At 41.5% G+C, this 21520-nt stretch overlaps 2 protein-coding genes across 2 annotated transcripts; both read right to left on the reverse strand.

The window, feature by feature from the left end:
- Nucleotides 1–5349: 5349 nt before the first annotated feature.
- On the reverse strand, nucleotides 5350–11316 carry LOC124283496. The gene is made up of 3 exons (XM_046719561.1): nucleotides 11231–11316; nucleotides 6701–7116; nucleotides 5350–5869 (listed from the first exon to the last, which is right to left on the reverse strand). The coding sequence occupies exons 2-3, from the start codon at nucleotides 7105–7107 to the stop codon at nucleotides 5860–5862; spliced, it is 417 nt and encodes a 138-aa protein (XP_046575517.1). The 5' UTR covers nucleotides 7108–7116; nucleotides 11231–11316; the 3' UTR covers nucleotides 5350–5859.
- A 2105-nt stretch (nucleotides 11317–13421) lies between these two features.
- Nucleotides 13422–20946, reverse strand: LOC124283466 (E3 ubiquitin-protein ligase RBBP6-like). Its single transcript, XM_046719529.1, has 3 exons — nucleotides 20856–20946; nucleotides 17339–17985; nucleotides 13422–16058 (listed from the first exon to the last, which is right to left on the reverse strand). Exons 2-3 carry the CDS (start codon nucleotides 17369–17371, stop codon nucleotides 13422–13424), a joined length of 2670 nt encoding a protein of 889 aa, XP_046575485.1. The 5' UTR covers nucleotides 17372–17985; nucleotides 20856–20946.
- Between the last annotated feature and the right edge of the window lie 574 nt (nucleotides 20947–21520).

Genomic DNA, 21520 nt, shown 5'->3' on the forward strand with positions numbered 1-21520 from the left:
CCAGCAACCTGCGTTAATGCAGAGAAGTTAGGCAGATGACTAGTTATCATATTTGCTCCATGCCATCTTAATTGTTATCATTTCAACCCTGTTTTAATAAATTTAACATGCATCACCATTTTCTTTAAATTTATTTCACGATGGTCAAACATTGGTACTCTTAAACTACAAATGTCCTGACATATATCTAATACATCCCAGCACCTAACCATGTACCCTGTAATTGTTTGGGATGGTCGGGTAGCCTACTAGTTTGATTCCCCTCATGGGTGAAATGTGTGAAGCCCATTTTTGGTGTCCGCCACTGTGATATTGCTGGAATATTGCTAAAAGCGGCGTAAAACTCACTCACTACTCATAACAGTTAAAATATATAAACGTGGCTCCATGCAAATATGCTACAAATATGGAATCCATGAAGATCCAGGTTAGAATTTGTTTTCAGCAATCCTTATGAAGCAGATAATTTTAATAGGATCATGCAGTCAGGCCTGCTGACTTCACTGATTCATCTCATATATCATCATCTCCCATTCCATAGATCGATCCTCATGACGTCACTCACAGGTATTTCTAGTTCAGAGTGCCATAATATAGCTGGAGCAGCTGAGCGCTTTATAAAGCATCAAACAAGCATAATTAGGCTAGTCATAGGATGTATCAGATAAACTCATCTCCATCCAGTGTTCCAGACCTGATCACCCGTGAAGGTCCGGGTTAGAATATTGATCTTCAGTAACCCATGCTTGTCGTAAGAGGCGACTAACGGGATCGGGTGGTCAGGCTCGCTAACCTGGCAGACACATGTCATCGTATCCCAGTTGCATAGATCGATGCTCATGCTGTTGATCACTGGTTTGTCTGGTCCAGATTCGTATAATTACAGACCGACGCCATATAGCTGGAATATTGCTGAGTGCGGCGTAAACCTTAACTCACTCACTCACTCACAGGTTTATCTGGTTCTGACTCAGTTATTTACAGACTGCCATAATATAGCTGGAATATTGCTGAGCGCTTTATATTATATTGTAAAGCACCAAACAAGCATAATTAGGCTAGTCATAGGATGTATCAGATAAACTCATCTCCATCCAGTGTTCCAGACCTGATCATTTTCTAGAATTCTTGATTGTCCTCCATGTCTGAGAGAAATTTAAAAATTTAGTTACATCGTTGAAAAATGCCCTATCTAATTGTACACCTGAAAATGTCAATTTAGTCCCCAGAAAAAGTAATGACTGTTCATCTGTTTCCAGAACGAAGGACTTTTCCTGGATTCCAAACTCAGTGCCCTTGACTGGCAAATTGGGTAAATTGTTTTTTGTTAATAACTGAGACTTATAAAAGTTATTATAATAAATTTTAACATCGCAAGGAATTCAATAGTATAAAAGTGAGCATGAAAAACTCTTCCCCTTCCAGAACAGAACAGAATTTATTCACTATTTTGGCTGTATGGCCTAAAGTACAATTGTAATTAAAATTTGTTGTTTTTAACTTCATGTCCCTAGTAAAGTCACCTACCTCTACAAATCCATGACTGTATTGGAAATTATATTTATAATATAAACTTTGTATATTTTCACTCCACTGTTGGAATTCAAACTGATATTTCTTGCAGATTTGGGGCTGAATACATGCCTCTGTGCATGTCTAGATGCATACTGGCACACACTTACCATTTTGAAAGGTTTTGTTATTTTTAGCTTGATGTTAAATTACAATAACTTCCATGTTGTCCTCTTCACACATCTAACCATTTCACTACCAAAAGAGGCTACAGTGTAGAAATGACACCTCCTGATTGACCTAAAATGAGATTCTGTGTGGATGATATGTATGACCAAGATTCTTTATCACCATACCTAATGATGTGGAAGGTCATTAGTATCTACTGGCTACTTCTTAACTTTCACATTGCAGATTGCTAGGATACAGTAAGACAAAGAGACCCATTCACTGCACAAAAATGTTTTTGTGTCCAAAGAAATTTGACATTTTTACCTAGGATGAGCCTTAGAGGTTTGTGCATTTAAATTGTTACATGTGATAAATTTTGTTTTAGTGCGTAATAGTTTTTTCTACTTTACTTGTAAAATATGCATGGATTTTAAAGTAATATAACAGCAAAATAACAAAAATGAATCTTTGTAAGAGCATCTTATTTGTTTTAGTAATAAGTAACAATGCATAATTATATCCCTATTTAATGTATTTTGTTCAATCATTATTAACTTCTACACATATATATTTTAGTAATTCGACTTAATAATATCACAAAGGGTATTTATGATTGTTTATATCACATATTAGAGAAATAGGAAGAGTTGCATCCCCTAAGCTTGTCTGCGATGTCACATATCACGTATGATGTACGCCTATTGACGATTTATAAAATGAGAACATGACATTAAAATGACACCAGAACAGTCAGTAGCCTTGGTGGACCGCTGGTCTTTGTTTCATCACAGTTTGTCCCGGAGTTTGGTCAACATATCCTATGGGCTTGCACATTACGGACGAATGACGCTTTGTTGATTGTCATTTCCTTGAGCCGTAAGTACTGAAACACGTTACATGAATGGAAAAGGACTTTGCCAGTTTTTAAAACAACACTTTTACTGTTACCTTAAATGTGATGTTAACAGCCTGCTAAAACGTATTGATCAATCACCAACATGTGCTTTCCGTCTCTGCCAAATTACTCACGGTGAAGGTCAGCTACAGGTAAGGGCAGGTAACTCCGAGTGGCTAGGGAGAGGTTACTGCTGAGTTCTGTTTGTTGTTGTTAAGATTAATATCATGCGAATTACGGTTGCACTTTTTTACACACTTTATGAATTAGTAACTGAATGTGTGTTTAAGCCCCACGTAGCACTGTTCAAAGCTATTGAGGATCAAGGCAGGAGCGGATACATCTTTTTTAGGATGTGTGTGTGTGTGCGTGCGTGTGTGTGCGCGCGCAGTCCATTTTCACCCGCTTTCACGAGTTTCAATAGTCATTTAATACACATTCAGGACAAGGGGGTTGAGGGGGGTGGCGAGAGTTCCGCCTATGCAAAGGGAATTATAACAGTGTTTTTGCTAGCTACATGATTTCCCGGCAGGATTTACGATATCCCGCTGGCTATCAGTAGCAATGGTGTAAGCTATGCTAGCCATATAAATTCTTGAACAGGGTATCTTAGACATCTTCTATTTGAAATATGGGTGATATGGTTTAATTTCTTAACCAAGTCTTTATTGATACAAAGATTATATTTGTACTCAGAATTACCCAGCCCAAGATGACCTTTTCAGTACTGAATTAATAGACGTAATCACCTTTAACAATATTTATTTCAGTTTACAGATGCATAAAAAAACACCGATACACATGTATTTTTACATGCTTCTCACTCGCTCACATTATGTGTTTCGCATCCGGTCCTCGGCACAGTCACAGAATTACATATATCTACAGTAGCGTAATAAACCAAATAATCTACAACAGTAGCGTAATACAACACACACAACACACACACACACACACACACACAACACACACACACACACAGACACACACACACACACACACACACACACACACACACACACCGCCCCAAACCCAAACAAAACAAACAAAACCATTAGAAGAGAAATATGTTTTTACTTTTCTACCTTTACTTACTTTTTATTCACAGTTTGAAACAAAATCATAAACACTACAACAATAAACACAATAGCTAGACATGAGCACTTGATCACGTGAGTATCAGGTTGCGACCATTGATATTCTTGGGTGGGGAGGGAGGGTGGTGCTTGGTGCTTGATGTCAATTTCAGCTGCAGCGGCAAAACCAGGCATTTTACTTCGAGTTAAACGCTTTCTTAACACATCTACAAACAATATATATTTTGTGGTAAAATATTTGTTTCTTCAGTCCGAAGCATGATGATGTTGCTTTCAAGAATTTTGATGACAACATTCCAGGGCGCCGTTCCACTAACCGATCTTATCTAAGATCAATCTTAGCAAGTTACGCCAATTTTACAATCGTCTTAGCTAAAAGTTACACCCGTTCCACTAACCGATCTTAGGCCGATCGTAGCCGGTCCCGATCTTACGATCTGATCCAAGCTTAGATCGAGACTCTTTCGTGCGAGAGACAGAGGAATGCGAGGCACGAGTTATCTCCCTTTGCATAATCTAGCAAATGATGGAAGTAGTTTACGAACCAACTGAGTGAGTGAGTGAGTTTAGTTACGCCGCACTCAGCAATAGTCCAGCTATATGGCGGCGGTCTGTAAATAATCTAGCTAAGATGCATAGCGTTCACTAACATGAGCATTCATGTTAGTGAACGCTATGTATCTTAGCTATTATTAATCGATCTGGACCAGACAATCCAGTGATATACAGCATGAGGATCGATCTGCGCAGTTGGGAACCGATGACATGTGTCAACCAAGTCAGCAAGCCTGACCAACCGATCCCGTTAGTGGCCTCTTACGACAAGCATGGGTTATTGAAGTTCAGTATTCTAATCTGGGCCTTCATGGGTATTTTTCGGACCAAGTGTAAACGTGGAGAAAAAACCTAGAGCAAAATATTAGGGTAGTGAGCACCTTGGTTTCAGGTGCAAGTGCGTGAGAACGCTGGGTATCAAGCATAATATAATAATAATAAATGCATATTTATAGTGCGCCTATTCCACATCCTTGGGCATGCTCAAAGCGCTGTGTACAGATAATTTACACGAGAATATTTACAGCCAAGATTATAAGTAATATACTGAGAACAGGTTTTAAGTCTGGACTTAAAAAATGTGAATTGTGTCAGAGCTTTTATTATGTGTCTGAACCTTGTCAATCAGAATAAACAAGGCGTGACGAGGCATCCTCTATAACGTATCTAGAATCTGTCAGTGGTCTTGAATAACACGCGGCCTGCCTTTAGAATCCCCCACCAAATAAGCGCACGTGAAATCAAACATATTTGTATCTTTTTTGTTTCAGAACATTGTTCACTTCAGGGCTGTCCCATTCTTAACCATGACGTTGCAATATTGTTGTACAAATGTCTTACAAATGCTCGGTTGTGTTCCCATGACGACAGTGGTCAGACTGGCCTGACATTTGTAAGGCTTCAGTGCAGTGTTTGTTTACATCACAGAAACATACAAATTCATTTCATGGGGGATTTTAGTGGACGCTCACGGTGAAATGCTCGCTCTTATTTTTCACATAGAATAGGAAAGCCACCATTTTGGTTTCTCTACGATTGATTTAAGCTATCCTAAGTTGGTCATGAGCAACTTAGACTTTGAATCTTAACATTACGATTGTCTTGGGTAAGATTGGTTAGTGGAACGGTATGCCGATCGTAACGTCACGATAAAGGCTTGATTCAGTTATGGGTATCTTAGATGATCATTCTCGTCGATGTAAGATATTTGGTTTATGAATTATATAACTGATATTGGTAGTTTTACTGGATGTTACACCACCATTTGGAAGTAGGTTTTTTTGGTAAGTGGTAGATTGAACTTGGGTCTAGTGCCCTGCAAGTCTTCAATACACTTCATATAACTTTTCTTTGCGCAGTTGTGGACGTACTTTGTTTCGTCCAGATAATACACTGTCACCTTCTCCAGGTCTCGCTGACTCAGGCGTTTAATAAAGTCGAACAGATCTGACCGGCCGTGACCGCTGAAGTGACTCTTCAGTGTAGGTTTGATCTTACAGGACATCGGGCCCACGTAGATTGTCTGCCAGTTGTAGGCGATCTTGTACACTCCTTTGACATTATATGGGATTTGTTCCATCTCGGTGAAGGGGATGTGGCCTGTCTGCAGAACATTGCATGGCTTCATCTTCAGCAAACCCTAGGATAAATGGACAGACAATGAAAGCAATGTTTAACGCCGCACTCAGCAAGCAATATCACAGCTATATGGGTTAGAACTGATCATGCTCTTCAGTAAGCCATGCTTGCCGTAAGAGGCGACTCGAGTAACGGGATCGGGTGGTCAAACTCGCTTACGTGATGAAGGATAACAATATATGGATGAACTTCTTTATTGCTGTGAGAGCGGGTGGTTGACACATGTTATCGTATCCCAATTACGTAAATCGATGCTCATGATGTTGATCATTGGATTGTCTGGTCTAGAGTCGATTATATACACACCGCCGCCATATAGCTGTAATATTGCTTACACTCACTCACTCACTCAGTACTTGATTCCTATCGCTTCTTTTGTATTGGTTCTTGAGCTGCGTATTTGTGACCTTTCGTCAAAGAAAGTGCATGTTTCACATTAGAAGCTGGGCTAATGGACTGGTCAGTCATTACAGGGGCGAGTGAGATTACACGATTATTGGCAGGGGGTGTTGGTGGAATGACATGAAAAAATGACAGCGAAAGAGGATATGAGTGTGGTGGAGCCGTGTCTTTAAAAAAAGTGAAACGTGAAGATTTCTGTGGCACTTGTGTGTGTTGTAGGGGGTAATGGTGGATGAAAACACCGTTCATTCGTATTTTGGGATGGGAGTGGGTCCTCTTCTTCCGTAAATAATTTACCAGTCGGTTAGACGGTGCATTTAGTGCACGTATAACGCCGAGGCGATGGTCAAGTTGTAAGTGACAACATGCCAGTTTGTTCTGCTTTCATGGAATTTGTTACTGAGAAGGTTGATGGTTTTATAGAACATACCTCAATCCCACGAACAACCGTGTCTGTTTTGGTCCAGTCGTAGTACCCTTCGGCTTCTTTTTGGATGGTTCTCCACTGAGATCATCCAAAGCACGTTTCTTGTTCTTGGTCGTCTTCAACAGGCTAGCAAAGTCCACAGTTACGTTTGGGTCCGTGAGCGACCACGACTTTGTATCCGACAGAGGGGCTGATGTTGTGCCAGACATATTCTCAGAATATGGCACTAATGAATCACACGAGGTGTCAGAGACGTCATCATCTTCATCCTCATCGGGGCTGACCCTCATCACGACGGTATGGTCACTTGGCGCACATCCACACGTGGTGCAGTTGACACCGTCGTCCGGAGCGTTATAGCTGTAGCAGCTACGACATTTGCAACCGAAGTTGAATTCTGCTGGTTCCATCGCACCGTGCTGAAAGGATAGGGCATATATTCACCATGTTAACATTTGAATCGTTTGTATTTCATTGTGAACGTCGCAATCAGTCGGGGAACAGTGTCACATAAAAGAATGGGTGAGTTTAGCATTACGCCGCACTCAGCTATATTGCGGCGGTCTGTAAATAATCGAGTCTCGACCAGACAATCCAGTGATCAACAGCATGAGCATCGATCTACGCAACTGCATTTGTCAACCACGTCAGCGAGCCTGATCCCCGATCCCTTTAGTTGCCTTTTACAACAAGCATGGGTTAATGAACACCAATTCTAACCCGGATCTTCACGGGTTGACAAACAATTAATAGCCATTGAAATCACAAGATCGTCAACTTAGACTCCTGTTGTAGTTATCGAATCCCATGAAACGCTATGTGTTATAAGGTCCACAGCAACTGGACCTCGAGTAACAGTTGATCCCAGAAACGTATGATGCACTTTTGTAATGCATAATGTACACACCCACGTACGCACACTAGCACGAGAGCACGCACTCACACGCACAACGCACACACACATAGGGATTTTCTGAAATGTGGATTGAAAGTTTCTAATATGTATGCTTTACACACGTTTTTGTGGAACGTCTGGTTATTTTCATTCTTTATTGACCGTCTCATTCATCACCGAAGTTGTCAGGACATTCCGGGGTTATCAACGCGTCATACTTAACCCGTGTTGATATGTTCTATATTCCACGGGTGTTAGACTAAAGTAATGAGTCACTGTACTGTCCGAGGTATACGTCACAGGGTTAACATTGTCATGCCGTTATGTAGACTACACTATATGTGTTTCCGGCAACAGTGCGAACCTTTCCTATGCCACTGTTCGACATGGTAGCAGTGTTCGTCCACACACATACAGGCAAACACAGAGAAACAGACACACACAGGGACAGACAAAAATAAAACTCAATGGGAAAAATCTCCCCCTCCCTCCTTAAAAAAACAACAAACAACAAACAAACAAAATAAACAACCAACCCTACCCCACCCCAAACAAACAAACAAACAACAACAACAAAAAACACACCATAACACAAAAAACCCCAACCCAACTCACACAACAAAATGCCAACAAATACAAAAACCACAAAGAAACAACTCCAAACAAACATAAAACCCAAACACCACAATAAAAACAACAAACAAAAGCATTCAATTTTTTTTTTCAAATAACAAAAACAACAACCCCGAAGCAACAACAACACAAACACAACACAATTCCCTCCAGCAAAAAAACAAAACCGAAAGACATGCCGCTATATATAGAATGACCAGAAATTATTGAGAATTTTAGGAATATGTTTAATTGGATTTCTAGTATTTATATAAACAACCTTGACCAGCTATCAAGTGCTTAGTTTCATTCAAGAGAGACAACCCTGTTAATCCTTTTTCATTAGTTTGTGAAGAGTTATCCCCATTTGTTTACTTGATAGCAGACGACATTTTCAGTGATCCTCAGAATGGCTGATTTAGAGAAGAGGAAGTTGATTTTAGAGTATAACAAGGACATCAGATCAGCTAAAGTGATTTCAAGTAGAACAGGCATCCCTTTGTCCACTGTTTATCGTCTTTTGAAAAATATTGCAGATGGACATGGCATTGAGCACCATGGAGGCGCAGGTAGGCCCAGAAAATTGACAGTCGGTGACAGGAGGAGGCTTGGTATTCTTGTTTCTAAAAACAAACGAAGGAGTTTAGAAAACTTAAGGCTGGATATGATTGATAGAGGACCTGTGGCTGTCTGTAAGGAGACAATTAGAACTGAGCTCCATGCAATGGGTTGGCAGAAAAGTAGAGGAATTCCATCACCGATCATGAAACCTGAACAAAAGGAGCGAAGGTTGAACTGGTGCTTACAGCATAGAAATTTTAACTGGGACAATGTGATTATCTCAGATGAAAGTTCTGTGTGGCTGTTTCCTAATACACTGAAATTCTGGACCAAACAAACTAAAAAACATTTGTATCAGCGCCCAAAGTACAGTCCGAAATTTAACGTGTGGGGTGGCATATGTGTGTTAGGGGCAACGCCCCTCTGTGTATTTGAAGGGAATATGAACAGGTCTGTCACACATTGATGTGTACACCCAAGCAGGTCTGTCACACGTTGACCTGTACACTCAAGCAGGTCTGTCACACATTGACCTGTACATCCAAGCAGGTCTGTCACACATTGACATGTACACCCAAGCAGGTCTGTCACACATTGACCTGTACACCCAAGCAGGTCTTTCACACATTGACGTATACACCCAAGCAGGTCTGTCACACATTGACATGTACACCCAAGCAGGTCTGTCACACATTGACATGTACACCCAAGCAGGTCTGTCACACATTGACCTGTACACCCAAGCAGGTCTGTCACACACTGACTTGTACACCCAAGCAGGTCTGTCACACACTGACCTGTACACCCAAGCAGGTCTGTCACACATTTATGTGTACACCCAAGCAGGCCTGTCACACATTGATGTGTACACCCAAGCAGGTCTGTCACACATTGACATGTATACCCAAGCAGGTCTGTCACACATTGTCCTGTATACCCAAGCAGGTCTGTCACACATTGATGTGTACACCCAAGCAGGTCTGTCACACAGCGGTACACAGATATTGTCGAGGGACATTTACTTCCATCTGCTCACGTGTTCTATGGAAATGTTTGGATTTTCCAGCAGGACAACGACCCAAAACATCGTTCAAAGCATTCACAGGCCTGGTTTCGGACCCAAAATATGACATTATTAGATTGGCCAAGCTATAGCCCTGACCTAAATCCAATAGAAACTGTTTGGGGACTTATGAAGGAAAGTGTCAATAAGAAAAATCTGACAAATATTGCTGAAATGAAAGAAGAGGTGGTCCGATATTGGGACAGCATGGACCACGACTTTCTAACTTCTTTGATCAGTAGTATGCCCCGCCGCATTGAAGCCTGCATTGCTGCCCATGGTGACTTGACAAAATACTAACTGTTCACCTGTCTTTGAATCTGGAGTTATGTTCTGCTAATATTCACATTTAATACGTGAGTAATGAGTGAAAAATATATATAAATTTGCAATCTTTAAATTCTCAGTAATTTCTGGTTGTACTGTACATGCACTGATCTTCGTTCACATTGTACATGCTGCACCATACATATCATCATCACCCCTACTTGCCATAAATTGTGAACAGTCCCTAACACCACAGGCCTTGTAAAACTTGTGTTAAAGCTGAGTCATATGATTTACATGCTGTGGTGTACCCTGATCAGAACTTTTTTGGTGTGAGCGTGTCACTATGTTCTTCCTGTAAACATGTCAATGTCACTAAGTAAACAATGCATATGGAGCACTACTGATAAACGTGACGCATACACAAGACCAGCGAATGATTGTAATCAAAAGGCCTTCCTGGAACTAAGATAGGTGATTCGGAGCAGTCTGGTTGTGTTGAAGTAGATTATATAGTGTTAAAATGTGAGAGTTAACAATTAGTCTGTCAGTGAAAGACATGTCTAATTGTTCTACCCGTACAACGTTTAGCCATTTCAACCGTGAGCTGTGTTATATGTGTGTGTGCGCGTGCGTGCGTGCGTGCGTGTGTGTGTGTATGCATGTGTGAGCGTGTGTGTGTAAACCCTGAATGTATACAGTGTGAGGATAGACATAACTATACAACGCGTACTTGTGTGTGTGTCTGTTATAGACTATCAGCTACATAGTGCATCATTGTTAACCTAGTGGCAGGTCACTGCGACACTGCACACGTAGAATTTACATAAATGGTGACGTGTACAGTTTTTAACCAATAGTAAGTATACTCATGCCAATAATGGTTGTCACCCCCTCCCCAACCCACCCCACACCTCCACACCCCTCTCAAATTAAAACAATTGAAGGGGGTGACAACCATTATTGGCATGAGTATATAATACTGCCCAATCCCGTAAGGTCCTTGCAACTTAAATTTGTTTTTGCGTTTCATCAAACCATATGAAAATTTGTAAATTAGTATAAACAGAAGTCACATTTCTCCACCGACATAACAAAATGAAATTACATTCAATAAGAAATTGGGTCATATTACCTGCCACCGATGAAGTAATATGTCTGCTGCAGGTGATATCCCGCAGGTAGCTTGCTATCAGAAACGAAAACACCGGTGTCGAGGCAGTTTTGTTACACCTTGCGGAACATCCATATCAACAAAACATGCCTCATTGGTACACCGATGTTATAACGAACCTGTTATAGCGAACCGGAATATGAGTGAGTGAGTTTAGTTTTACGCCGCACTCAGCAATATTCCAGCTATACGGGGGCGGTCTGTAAATAATCGTGTCTTGACCAGACAATGCAGTGATCAACAGCATGAGCATCGATATACGCAATTGGCATACCATGACATGTGTCAACCAAGTCAGCGAGCCCGACCACCCGATCCCGTTAGTCGCCTCTTACGACAAGCATGGGTTACTGCAGATCAATTCTAACCCGGGCCTCCACGGGTCCCAGAATAGGACACCCCATGCCATCAGTGATAACATGCTAAACACAAATACCTTAATCTTGGCTGATCAGCTGTACTGTAATATCCTTTAAGCCTTTGTCCCTAGAATAACACGAACTGCAGGGCAGAAGAAAGTACACACTTGAAAATTGCATCTGAACATATACTTCTCATCAAACGTTTAGACTCACTAATGTAAATATAGCCACGTACTTCAGGTAACTGTTCCAAACTAGATTTGGCAAAATATTCCATACTGATTAAAGGTACTGTTTACACATGAACTGATGTATGGTAAACCAAATTCGTAACGTTGAAAATGTTATTGTGATGAGTTCAATAAATGATGAAACTCAGTGAAACTTGGCGAATTCTTAACAAAACTTTACACCAAAACGCAACTGTTCACATTGCACGGTATTTGAACATGCTTTTCAGCAATTTGATGTGTGATCCTCGTTAATTCAGCTGCATAAAGTTTGCAGTTGGTTCCCCCAAGCTAGTGGAAAAATCAATCTTCGATGTAACCATATATATATATATATACATAACATATAGTGAGTGTTGAAGGTGAGTCTAAACTTTTGAAGAGAAGTATATATTAGAAATAGTATCAAAACGCTCCAAGGATATAAGCAGTCACCAAAACACTGCACGTGTACTATATTTTACATCTGCTATCTGTTTGCAAATTAAACCTGCCTACAATATATAAATGTACCTGTCAAAAAGGTATACTACCCGTGAAGATGCGGGTTGGAATTGGTCTTCAGTAATCCATGGTTCTCGTGACTTTCGGGTTCAGGTGGTAAGGTTCGCTGACTTGGTTGATGCATGTCACTGTATCTCAATTGCTTAGATCGATGCTCATATTGTCAGTCACTGGATTGTGTTGTTCAGACTCAATCATTTACAGACATATAGCTGCGTTTAACATCAAACAATCAACTTAAGGGTACACAATCACACACCCACACACACGCACGCACGCACGCACGCACACACACAAAGACATCTTAGGATAATTAAACAAATCTTCCATCGATAAATCGTTTATTAAAGTAAAAAGTGTCTGAGTTGAAATAGGCAAGCATCAATTTAACACAGTGTGGAAGGTTACATGTTTGTGGCAAAACGTGTTAGTATGGTAATTACTCACTCCATATAGGTACAGTAGAGTATATCCGAGTAATTTTAGCTGTGAGTCAAAACAGCAAATCAAAACGATGCAACAAAAACTCCAATGATGGCTGGGCGACCAACCTCAACAGTGGTACAGCTAACAATAATCTGGGATATCACTAGTTTGTCCGAAAGAATAAATGCTAACTGTCATTAAATATACATGTATCTGTTATAATTATTTGCATAAAACAAAGTTTTGCCTTCCACGCCCGGTGGAATTAATGCGTGCGCATGGTCCAAAGAACCGGGCAAAGGAAGTATACATTTAAAACTGACTTGACCAAATTTTACAAACTTTAGCTAAACACAATAAAGCTGAAACAAATCATGTTCAAAGGAGTGATCAGGTCAATTTTATTTTAGCGTTTCCATGGTTACTGACCATCGTTTGAAGCAAATGGGTTCATCATAGTAAACACTTTCGAACCAATGGTCTTGATCACTGAGAATACCCCAGGTCCTTGCGTTGTATCAGTGTCTTTCTTCGGCCTCCCAGATGCTATGTTTGGAACTTTTGTCTGTGGGCGTGCCTCTCCAGAAGCTTTGTTTGGAACTTTTGGCTGTGGGCGTGTCTCTCCAGAAGCTATGTTTGGAACTTTTGTCTTTGTCTGAGCTTTGGGAACGTTTCTCTCAGAACGGAAGCTATGTTTGGAACTTTTTGTCCGAAGGCCGTGTCTCTCTCTCCAGAAGCTATGTTCGGAACGTTTGTCTGTGTACGTGGCCGCCCAGAAGCTATGTTTGGAACGTTTGTCTGTGAACGGGGCTCTCCAGATGCTTTGTTTGGAACGTTTGTCTGTGAACGGGGCTCTCCAGATGCTTTATTTGGAACGTTTGTCTGCGAACGTTGCTCTCCAGATGCTTTGCGTGAAACGTTTGTCTGTAAACGTTGCTCTCCAGATGCTTTGCGTGAAACGTTTGTCTGTAAACGTTGCTCTCCAGATGCTTTGCGTGGAACGTTTGTCTGTGAACGTTGCTCTCCAGATGCTTTATTTGGAACGTTTGTCTGTAAACGTTGCTCTCCAGATGCTTTGCGTGGAACGTTTGTCTGTAAACGTTGCTCTCCAGATGCTTTGCGTGAAACGTTTGTCTGTAAACGTTGCTCTCCAGATGCTTTGCGTGGAACGTTTGTCTGTGAACGTTGCTCTCCAGATGCTTTATTTGGAACGTTTGTCTGCGAACGTTGCTCTCCAGATGCTTTGCGTGGAACGTTTGTCTGTGAACGTTGCTCCCCAGATGCTTTATTTGGAACGTTTCTCTGTGAACGGGGCTCTCCAGATGCTTTCCGTGGAACGTTTGTCTGTAAACGTTGCTCTCCAGATGCTTTATTTGTAACTTTTGTCTGTGAACGTGGCTCCCCAGAAGCTATGTTTGGAACTTTTGTCTGTGAACGTAGCTCTCCAGAAGCTATGTTTGGAACTTTTGTCTGCGAACGTTGCTCTCCAGATGCTTTGCGTGGAACGTTTGTCTGTAAACGTTGCTCTCCAGATGCTTTGCATGGAACTTTTGTCTGAGAGCTCTGATTTGAAGGACATGTCTGAGTACTGGAGACAATGGGCTCACAAACCAGCATCCCTACAGAATTGGCACCTGGGCTTTTGTACGGCAAAGATGTTGTCTCATTCTTTGTTACGAGGTTCCTACTTCCACTAGGCTTTATACTCCAACCAACAGAGCCCGGTTTGGCGGGTGCAGCTTTTAACATTATCTCCAACAGTTTGGAGATATCTCTTGTAGGTACACCTGTACGTGACCTTGTGGTATCTGGTTCTGGTTCAGATACAGCATGGGACGTGAGCACAGAAAGTGTTTCTGCGAGACCTGAAGGTGATGTCGAAGAAACAGGAGGTATGTTCCTTTCGGGATCATTTCCTCCACGAGCACATGTTGTTGATTCCTTGTGTTTTTCATCTGAGTGTTCATTTGTTCCTGGATCTTTCTCTGGGGACCTTAACGCCCGCCTGGGTTGTATTGCTGTATGTAGAGACTGCGTAGAACTGACGGTGTGTGTCTGTTCATTTCTTTCAGAGGATGCTTGGAAACTGGGGTTTGTTTTCTGTGAATGTTCCTGGGGAGCTGTTAAGTAATGTCGAAATGTTTCTTCACTGGGCGATTCACATTTATCTCCGGCTGGCTGTAGTTGTAGCTTCTTTTGGAAATTCTTATCTACCTGTAGTGTGGTAGGACAGGCAGGTGGGTTCTCTTTAGAGACAGTTGAAATTGGGATATTGTCATTTTTATCCTTTCTAATGTTTGTGCGTCCAGCCATGCATCCAACTGTATCATGTTGGATTCTCTCTTCAAATTCAGGTGATCGGGGGGAAATACAGAACTGTTGAGGCAACTCACGGGTTGTAAGATTTTCATGGTTCGAGGACATATCAACAGAAGCTCCTCGTATTGACTGAGATCTTTGTTTGTATGATGACTTGGTCATGACTGGGCTTCTTGGGATGTTGCTCAGCGACATCTCTGGTGTGTCTATGTTCTGCATCTTTAAGTTCATGTTTGTACTGGGCACCGTGGTTGAAAAGTATAAGTTTGCTGTTTCACTTCGGCAGATAGGAGTGTCCTTGGGACTCTTTGTCAGACAATGATGCATTGAATGTTCTACATGTTGATCAGTCTTCATTTTCTTTGAATCGGTATGGAACTGCGATTTCTCTCGATCCTCTTCCGCGGGTCTCTTCCTCGACATCAAACTGAAATCAGGTGCAGTATGTTTATCTAACGAGCTCAATCTCCTTCGAAAAACCTTTTTTCGCTCTTCTGTACCGTTGCTAGGTCGGACAGATACATCCTGTGATTGTCCATTTTCATGTGTGAAGGTTTTGGAATCAGCATTGACAACTGCCACACTGGCAGTCGACATGGAGCAGAGAATCGGTTGTATGTCGTTAAACTTTGGTTTCTTTCCCTGTAGGTATGTGATACATTCCAGGTAGGACTTACCACAGTTGTGGACATGTATGGTCTTATCCAGCCAGTACACTGATACCATCTCAAGTTCCTCCTCGGGGAGATTCAGCAAGAATTCTATTAAGTCCTGCTTGCCATTACCACTGAACTGCTTCCGAAGATCCTTGATGATATTGCTTGATGAACCGACATAGATGGTCTCCCACCTGTAGGCAACCTTGTACACTCCACTAGGCCTTAACTTTGTCCGAACGATGACTGGGTATGGAACATGACCTCTGTGCAACAGCTTGCATGGTTTCATCTGGAAATAAATGCAGTATTTTATCTATCATTACTCATATCATAAGACCCGGCTTAGAATTGATGTTCAGTAACAAATGCGTATCGTAAGAGGTGATTGATGGGATCGGGTGGTCAGGCTCGATGACTTAGTTGACATATGTCATCGTAACCCAATTGCGTAGATCGATGCTCATGCTGTTGATCACTTGATTGTCTGGTCCAGATTCCATTATTTACAGACCGCCGCCGTATAGCTGGAATATTGCTGAGTGCGGAGTAAAACAACCAACCAACCAACCAACCAACCAACATGACAGGTGTTATTGGTGAGCCCCGTTTGGGCCCAACTTCCATACAAGTCATCAAGCCAGCCTTTAAAACATCATGAGCGAGTGAGTTGTGATTTAATATTGAATGCCAGTGTGAAAGAATCACCGGTCTTGACAATCATCAGAAACAAATTCCGTTTGGTGTAAAGGGAAAATAGTTCTGAAATTATATAACTAGATCACTGAAAATCACTGATGACACCAGGTGTTCGCGAAGAGGGTGCGCATGTCCTGCCCTATCGGTAGCTTTGAACACAGCTTTAAATACTGTCCGTTTCTTCACTTTCACGCGAAAGCAAAGCCAGAAATAATGTAGGTTTCTGGGTATTTTACGAAATTTGTGAAAAGGACAAGCATGCTGATTACAATCCTGAAACCACGATCATGGGTTTCTGGCACGCTTAACACTGTGCGAACTGTGCCTGGGACGACTCGGCGTCCCCGCTCCATCCCTGCCTGACGTTTGATTTTACGCCAGGTGGTTCCACTTTCAAACTTTACCAAAAGAGGGTCTAACAATACATAGTATTCGATGAACATTCTCATGTTTGTAATTCACATAATTTTAGCAGTTGTCAAGCATTTAGCACAAAGTATGAAATGTGTTTTAAACTATACCAACTAAATATTTATGCTGAACTAGTGACGCTTTTGTCAAAGGTGGTCACGAATGAGTCTAAAAGTTGCCATAGCTTTAGTACAGTGCATAAATGAACATTTAAGATATATTGAACATTTTCCGCGTAGAAAAGGTAACTTATGTGTTTATGATCAGTTAACAACGAAATGAAGTCATTAATTGGCTATTGACCAATATAGTTTTGGAAGCATTCCTGTTACTTGGGGACGGTGTGGTTCGATGCTCGATCACACGTATTGGTACAATATGTGCAACCCGTCCCCCTTTATGTCACCGGGATATGTCTGAAGGCGCCGTTAAACAACATTCTCTCTCATTTGTATTACTTACGTCAATCAAGGGTAAATGGTTTGTTTTTGCCATCGTAGTTGGTTTGTCTTGTTTTCTATTCAACAACAATCCTGTCTCCGCAGATAACACTGTATCTATATCATGTCCTGCATCAATGCATGGTTTTTGGAGCTCTCTCAAGCGTTGGGACTCTTTTTGGGGGGTTATTCCAGGTTCCGACCAAGCGAGCAATGGTTATCAGTTAGGCATTTAGTCATCGATACAAACAAAATACGCTTTAAATAACGCTGCTTTCTGCTTGGATGTTATAAAGCAACGCTGTTGGAACCGTCATTACAAGCACGTGTTATCAGTCTCGATGTTGTTGGTTCTAACAAAAACCATTCCTCATTTACTACAGGAGACGGACTGTCAACCCATCAGTGTGATCTATTGGCTTTGATTGAGTCTTTTCTGGTGGAACTGGGTCATTTCGAACACATGTATAACATGTTTGTGGGTTTGAACCTTGCACACGTTCACTGAGCCTGGCACTGTTCCTGTTCACCCAACATCACATTGCTGTCAGTGTTAGTCGGTGATGGATGTGATATGACCTGGAGCTGGGGGTCCAGCAGGGAGGGTGCACCCGTGGATTTCTAGAATAAATAGTCCTCGGTACTTCGCCACAGTTATACAAAGATGTGCTGAAACAGAAAAGGTACATAGACGTATTTTGTGAGTGGGTGGGAGAGTTTGGTTTAACTTGGTTTTATGCGGTACGTCCGTTTATGCACGATGTGTTATCTGTACGAGCAGGAGGAAAGCCGAAGTGATTCGGGTCCTCAAACTTAACCACTTTGGTGAAACCAACGGAATTCTAACACACGATCATATTTTCCTGCGCCCTAAACGTACACAACTCTGCACAGAGAATTGGACCAACATTTCAATTGATGCACCATTACTTCATGGCCATAATAGGTCACTGTCTCGACTGCTGTTGTTGTATATGACTTGATGCGCTGACATAGCACCAATGAATGGAGTTCCGTATTCCCGGTTCACTGGTAAGCATACAACTTAAGCTGCCTCTGAGACGTTCGAAGGTCAATATCTCACCTTACAGAAGCACATTTCAAACAGTCATTTACGTGAGAAGTCACGACGTGTGCTACCCGTGCTTCAGTGAAGGGCACGGTGCCGTTGCACAAAGCAACGTCCCTCTACGAATGTCCGTAGTCTATGTTAAGGTATGGGTGAGTGAGCTTTAACCACTAGGCTATCCCACCGCCCTGTTAAGGTACTGGAGCTACGATCATTTCAGCGCTAAGATTCACCTTGTAAAACGGCACCCAGGACAGAAGTCCTATAAGCCCTCTGGAGACTCTCGAACGTTGTCACCCATACAGTTACATACTCCCCATCAAACGTTTAGATTCACTAGTGTAAATGTAGCCATTTACTTAAGTCAACTGTTCTAAAGTAAATTTTGCAAAACTTTCCATACTGTTTAAAGGTACATGAACTGGCGTATTGTAAAACATATTTGTAACGTTGAAAAGATTATTGTGATGAGTTCAATAAATGATGAAAATTGACGAATTCGTAACAAAACTTTACACCAAAATGCAGCTGTTCACATGCATGCTATTTGCACATGCTTTTCATGAATTTTTATGCATGATCCTCCTGCAATTCATCTGCATAAGGTTTTCAGTTGGTTCCCCAAGTTAGTGAAGAAAAAATCATCTTCGATGTAACCATACATATATACATAACATATAGTGAGTGCTTTTAAGTGAGTCTAAACATTTGATGGGTAGTATATAAGGGCATTGGGGGTAGCCTAGTGGTTAAAGTGTTCGCTCGTCACGCCGAAGACACGGGTTCGATTCCCCACATGGGTGAAGCCCATTTCTGGTGTCCCCCGCCGGAAAAATCACCCATTCACTCAATTATACAAAATACATATTAACTCCTAATAAACAGGGAAACATTGTTACTGAAAGTTGTAGTGAGTGAGTTAAGATTTTGGCAGAAGTTAAGCCATATCATGGCTGAAACAAGTTATAGAGTCCTAATATATAAAGTCAAATTTTAAACCCTGTCAACGAAGGACAGTAAACAAACTAGAAGATCACAGATAGCCATATGGGAAGCATCCTCGATAATCTCCAGGGTATACGTTACGATCACTCTCCACTAGACCCTGGATGCATCCACGGCTTGGCCCGATGATTTTATTACCACCCTTGGCTGGCTTTTTATCTAATCAGGTGTCTACGCTGGGAAGTTGAGCGAACCAATCACAACTCACTTTCGCTTCTTAAATTATCTAAATGTTTAAACTTGGCAACACAACTGATGCAGAGGTACTCTGAAAGAGGTAGAAGGAGTTCTTTTATATATTTTTGGAAAGTTTTAGATCTGTCAATTTGTCTGTATTATTTCCTCAAAAATCTGAGTGGCACTGCGAACAAACCTTCGCGACTGCGACCGCTATCTTTGTTGACGCTGGCAAGCTCGGATGTAACGTCAGCTTAGCTGATTGGCTACTGTGAGAATGCAGAGCCAGCAAAGGGAGGCAATATAATCATCGGGCCAAGCCGTGGATGCATCCAGGGTATAGTGGAGAGTGATCAACACGTATACCCTGGAGATTATCGAGGATGTATGGGAAGGAGGACACAGGGAAGTGTTTTCCTGGAAGTCCCTAGGGAGGTTACACCTTTGGTGAACGTTGATTGGCTGTTTCCGAAAATAAAATAGCCAATCAACGCGTAGGGATATGCGGATTCCCCCACGCCGCGGGTTTCCTATATGAGAACGCTGTTTTCATTTTAGCGATTTTTAGATCGAAAACTGATCTGGGTAATAAAAACAATAACCAACTCGTGACGGGGAATAACATACTATCTTCCCCCTATTATAGTAATTATGTAATTCTCTCGCCATGGCTCGAGAATTACGCAATTAATATAACTCGGGAAACATAATCTGTCATTCCCCGTCACTTGTTAGTTATTGCCTAAATATCCACTGGAATCCCATCCTCCACCGAGGCGCAACCCACGGCAAACAGGAGTGCTGACGACCTACGCCTGAAAGTTACTAGCCCACAAAATAATTCACTATCCCGAAATTTGAATGTAGAACTGTACATATAATACGTTATTTGGCTCATTGTTTACAAATATTCTACTTAACTACCCACCTTTATAATTGCATTTAACCAGTGTAGTCGTTATCGGTCAGGCTGATCAATTGTATGCTTTGTTTGGTAGTTCTAAACATTTCAGTGTTATGGTGGCAGTCTGCATATAGTCGAGTCTGGGTCGTTGATTGACATCACAAGCATCAATCAACGCAATATGGATACGATAACGTGCATTACCAACCGAGCCTGACCTTTCAATCCCGTTAGTGGCCTCGAACGACGAGCATAGATTTAACCAGTGCAGTGGCTATCAGTCAGGCATTTAGTCATGATACAAACAAAATACGCTTTAACGATTTCTGTTTGGATTTTATAAAGCAACGCTGTTTAAAACAACATCAATAAACAGTTACTTACAACTACGGCCACTATCGTCCATGTCAGCGCTCCTCTCAAACAGCAATGTGAATAAGTTTCCCAACTCGTGACCAACATTTATTTGAGTCGGTGAGGAGGTATGTTGCTCCTTATAAAATTTAGCCTCTCCGTGTATAAATTGTATTGATTTTATTTGGCTGTTCTTTAGTGACGCAAATATTTCAGTTATACAAATGTACAAATTGAGTCTGGCCCCGGGATCATGAAAGTCCTCTGAATATGTAGTCTATTTCTCTTAGAACGAATCCTACGAATGAGGCGAATCACTTCAGCCATTTTTAATGCTACAAATATTGTGTTAAGTCTACTCAGGGGCAGTCTTAGGACTTAAGATCAAATTTGGTCTTAGACTGTAGATTTTCTCAAAGATCGAGCTTCGTGATCCCAAATTTTAGACTAAATTTTGTCTTAAGTCAAAATTTTAAGACTGAAGACAAAATATGGACTTAAGACATTTTCATGATCCCGGGGCCTGGACGAGACAAACGTCACAAGCATCTACACAAATGACAAGTGTCAACCAAGCCAGCGAGCCTGACCACCCGATCCCGTTAGTCGCCTCTTACGACAAGCACGGGTTACTGAAGACCAATTCTAACCTGGATGTTCATGGTGATGAATAGTTTGAGAACTTTACAAAATAT

Source organism: Haliotis rubra, unplaced genomic scaffold, assembly GCF_003918875.1.
Source record: "Haliotis rubra isolate DU_JTF1 unplaced genomic scaffold, ASM391887v1 Scf317, whole genome shotgun sequence".
Classification (NCBI taxonomy): domain Eukaryota; kingdom Metazoa; phylum Mollusca; class Gastropoda; order Lepetellida; family Haliotidae; genus Haliotis; species Haliotis rubra.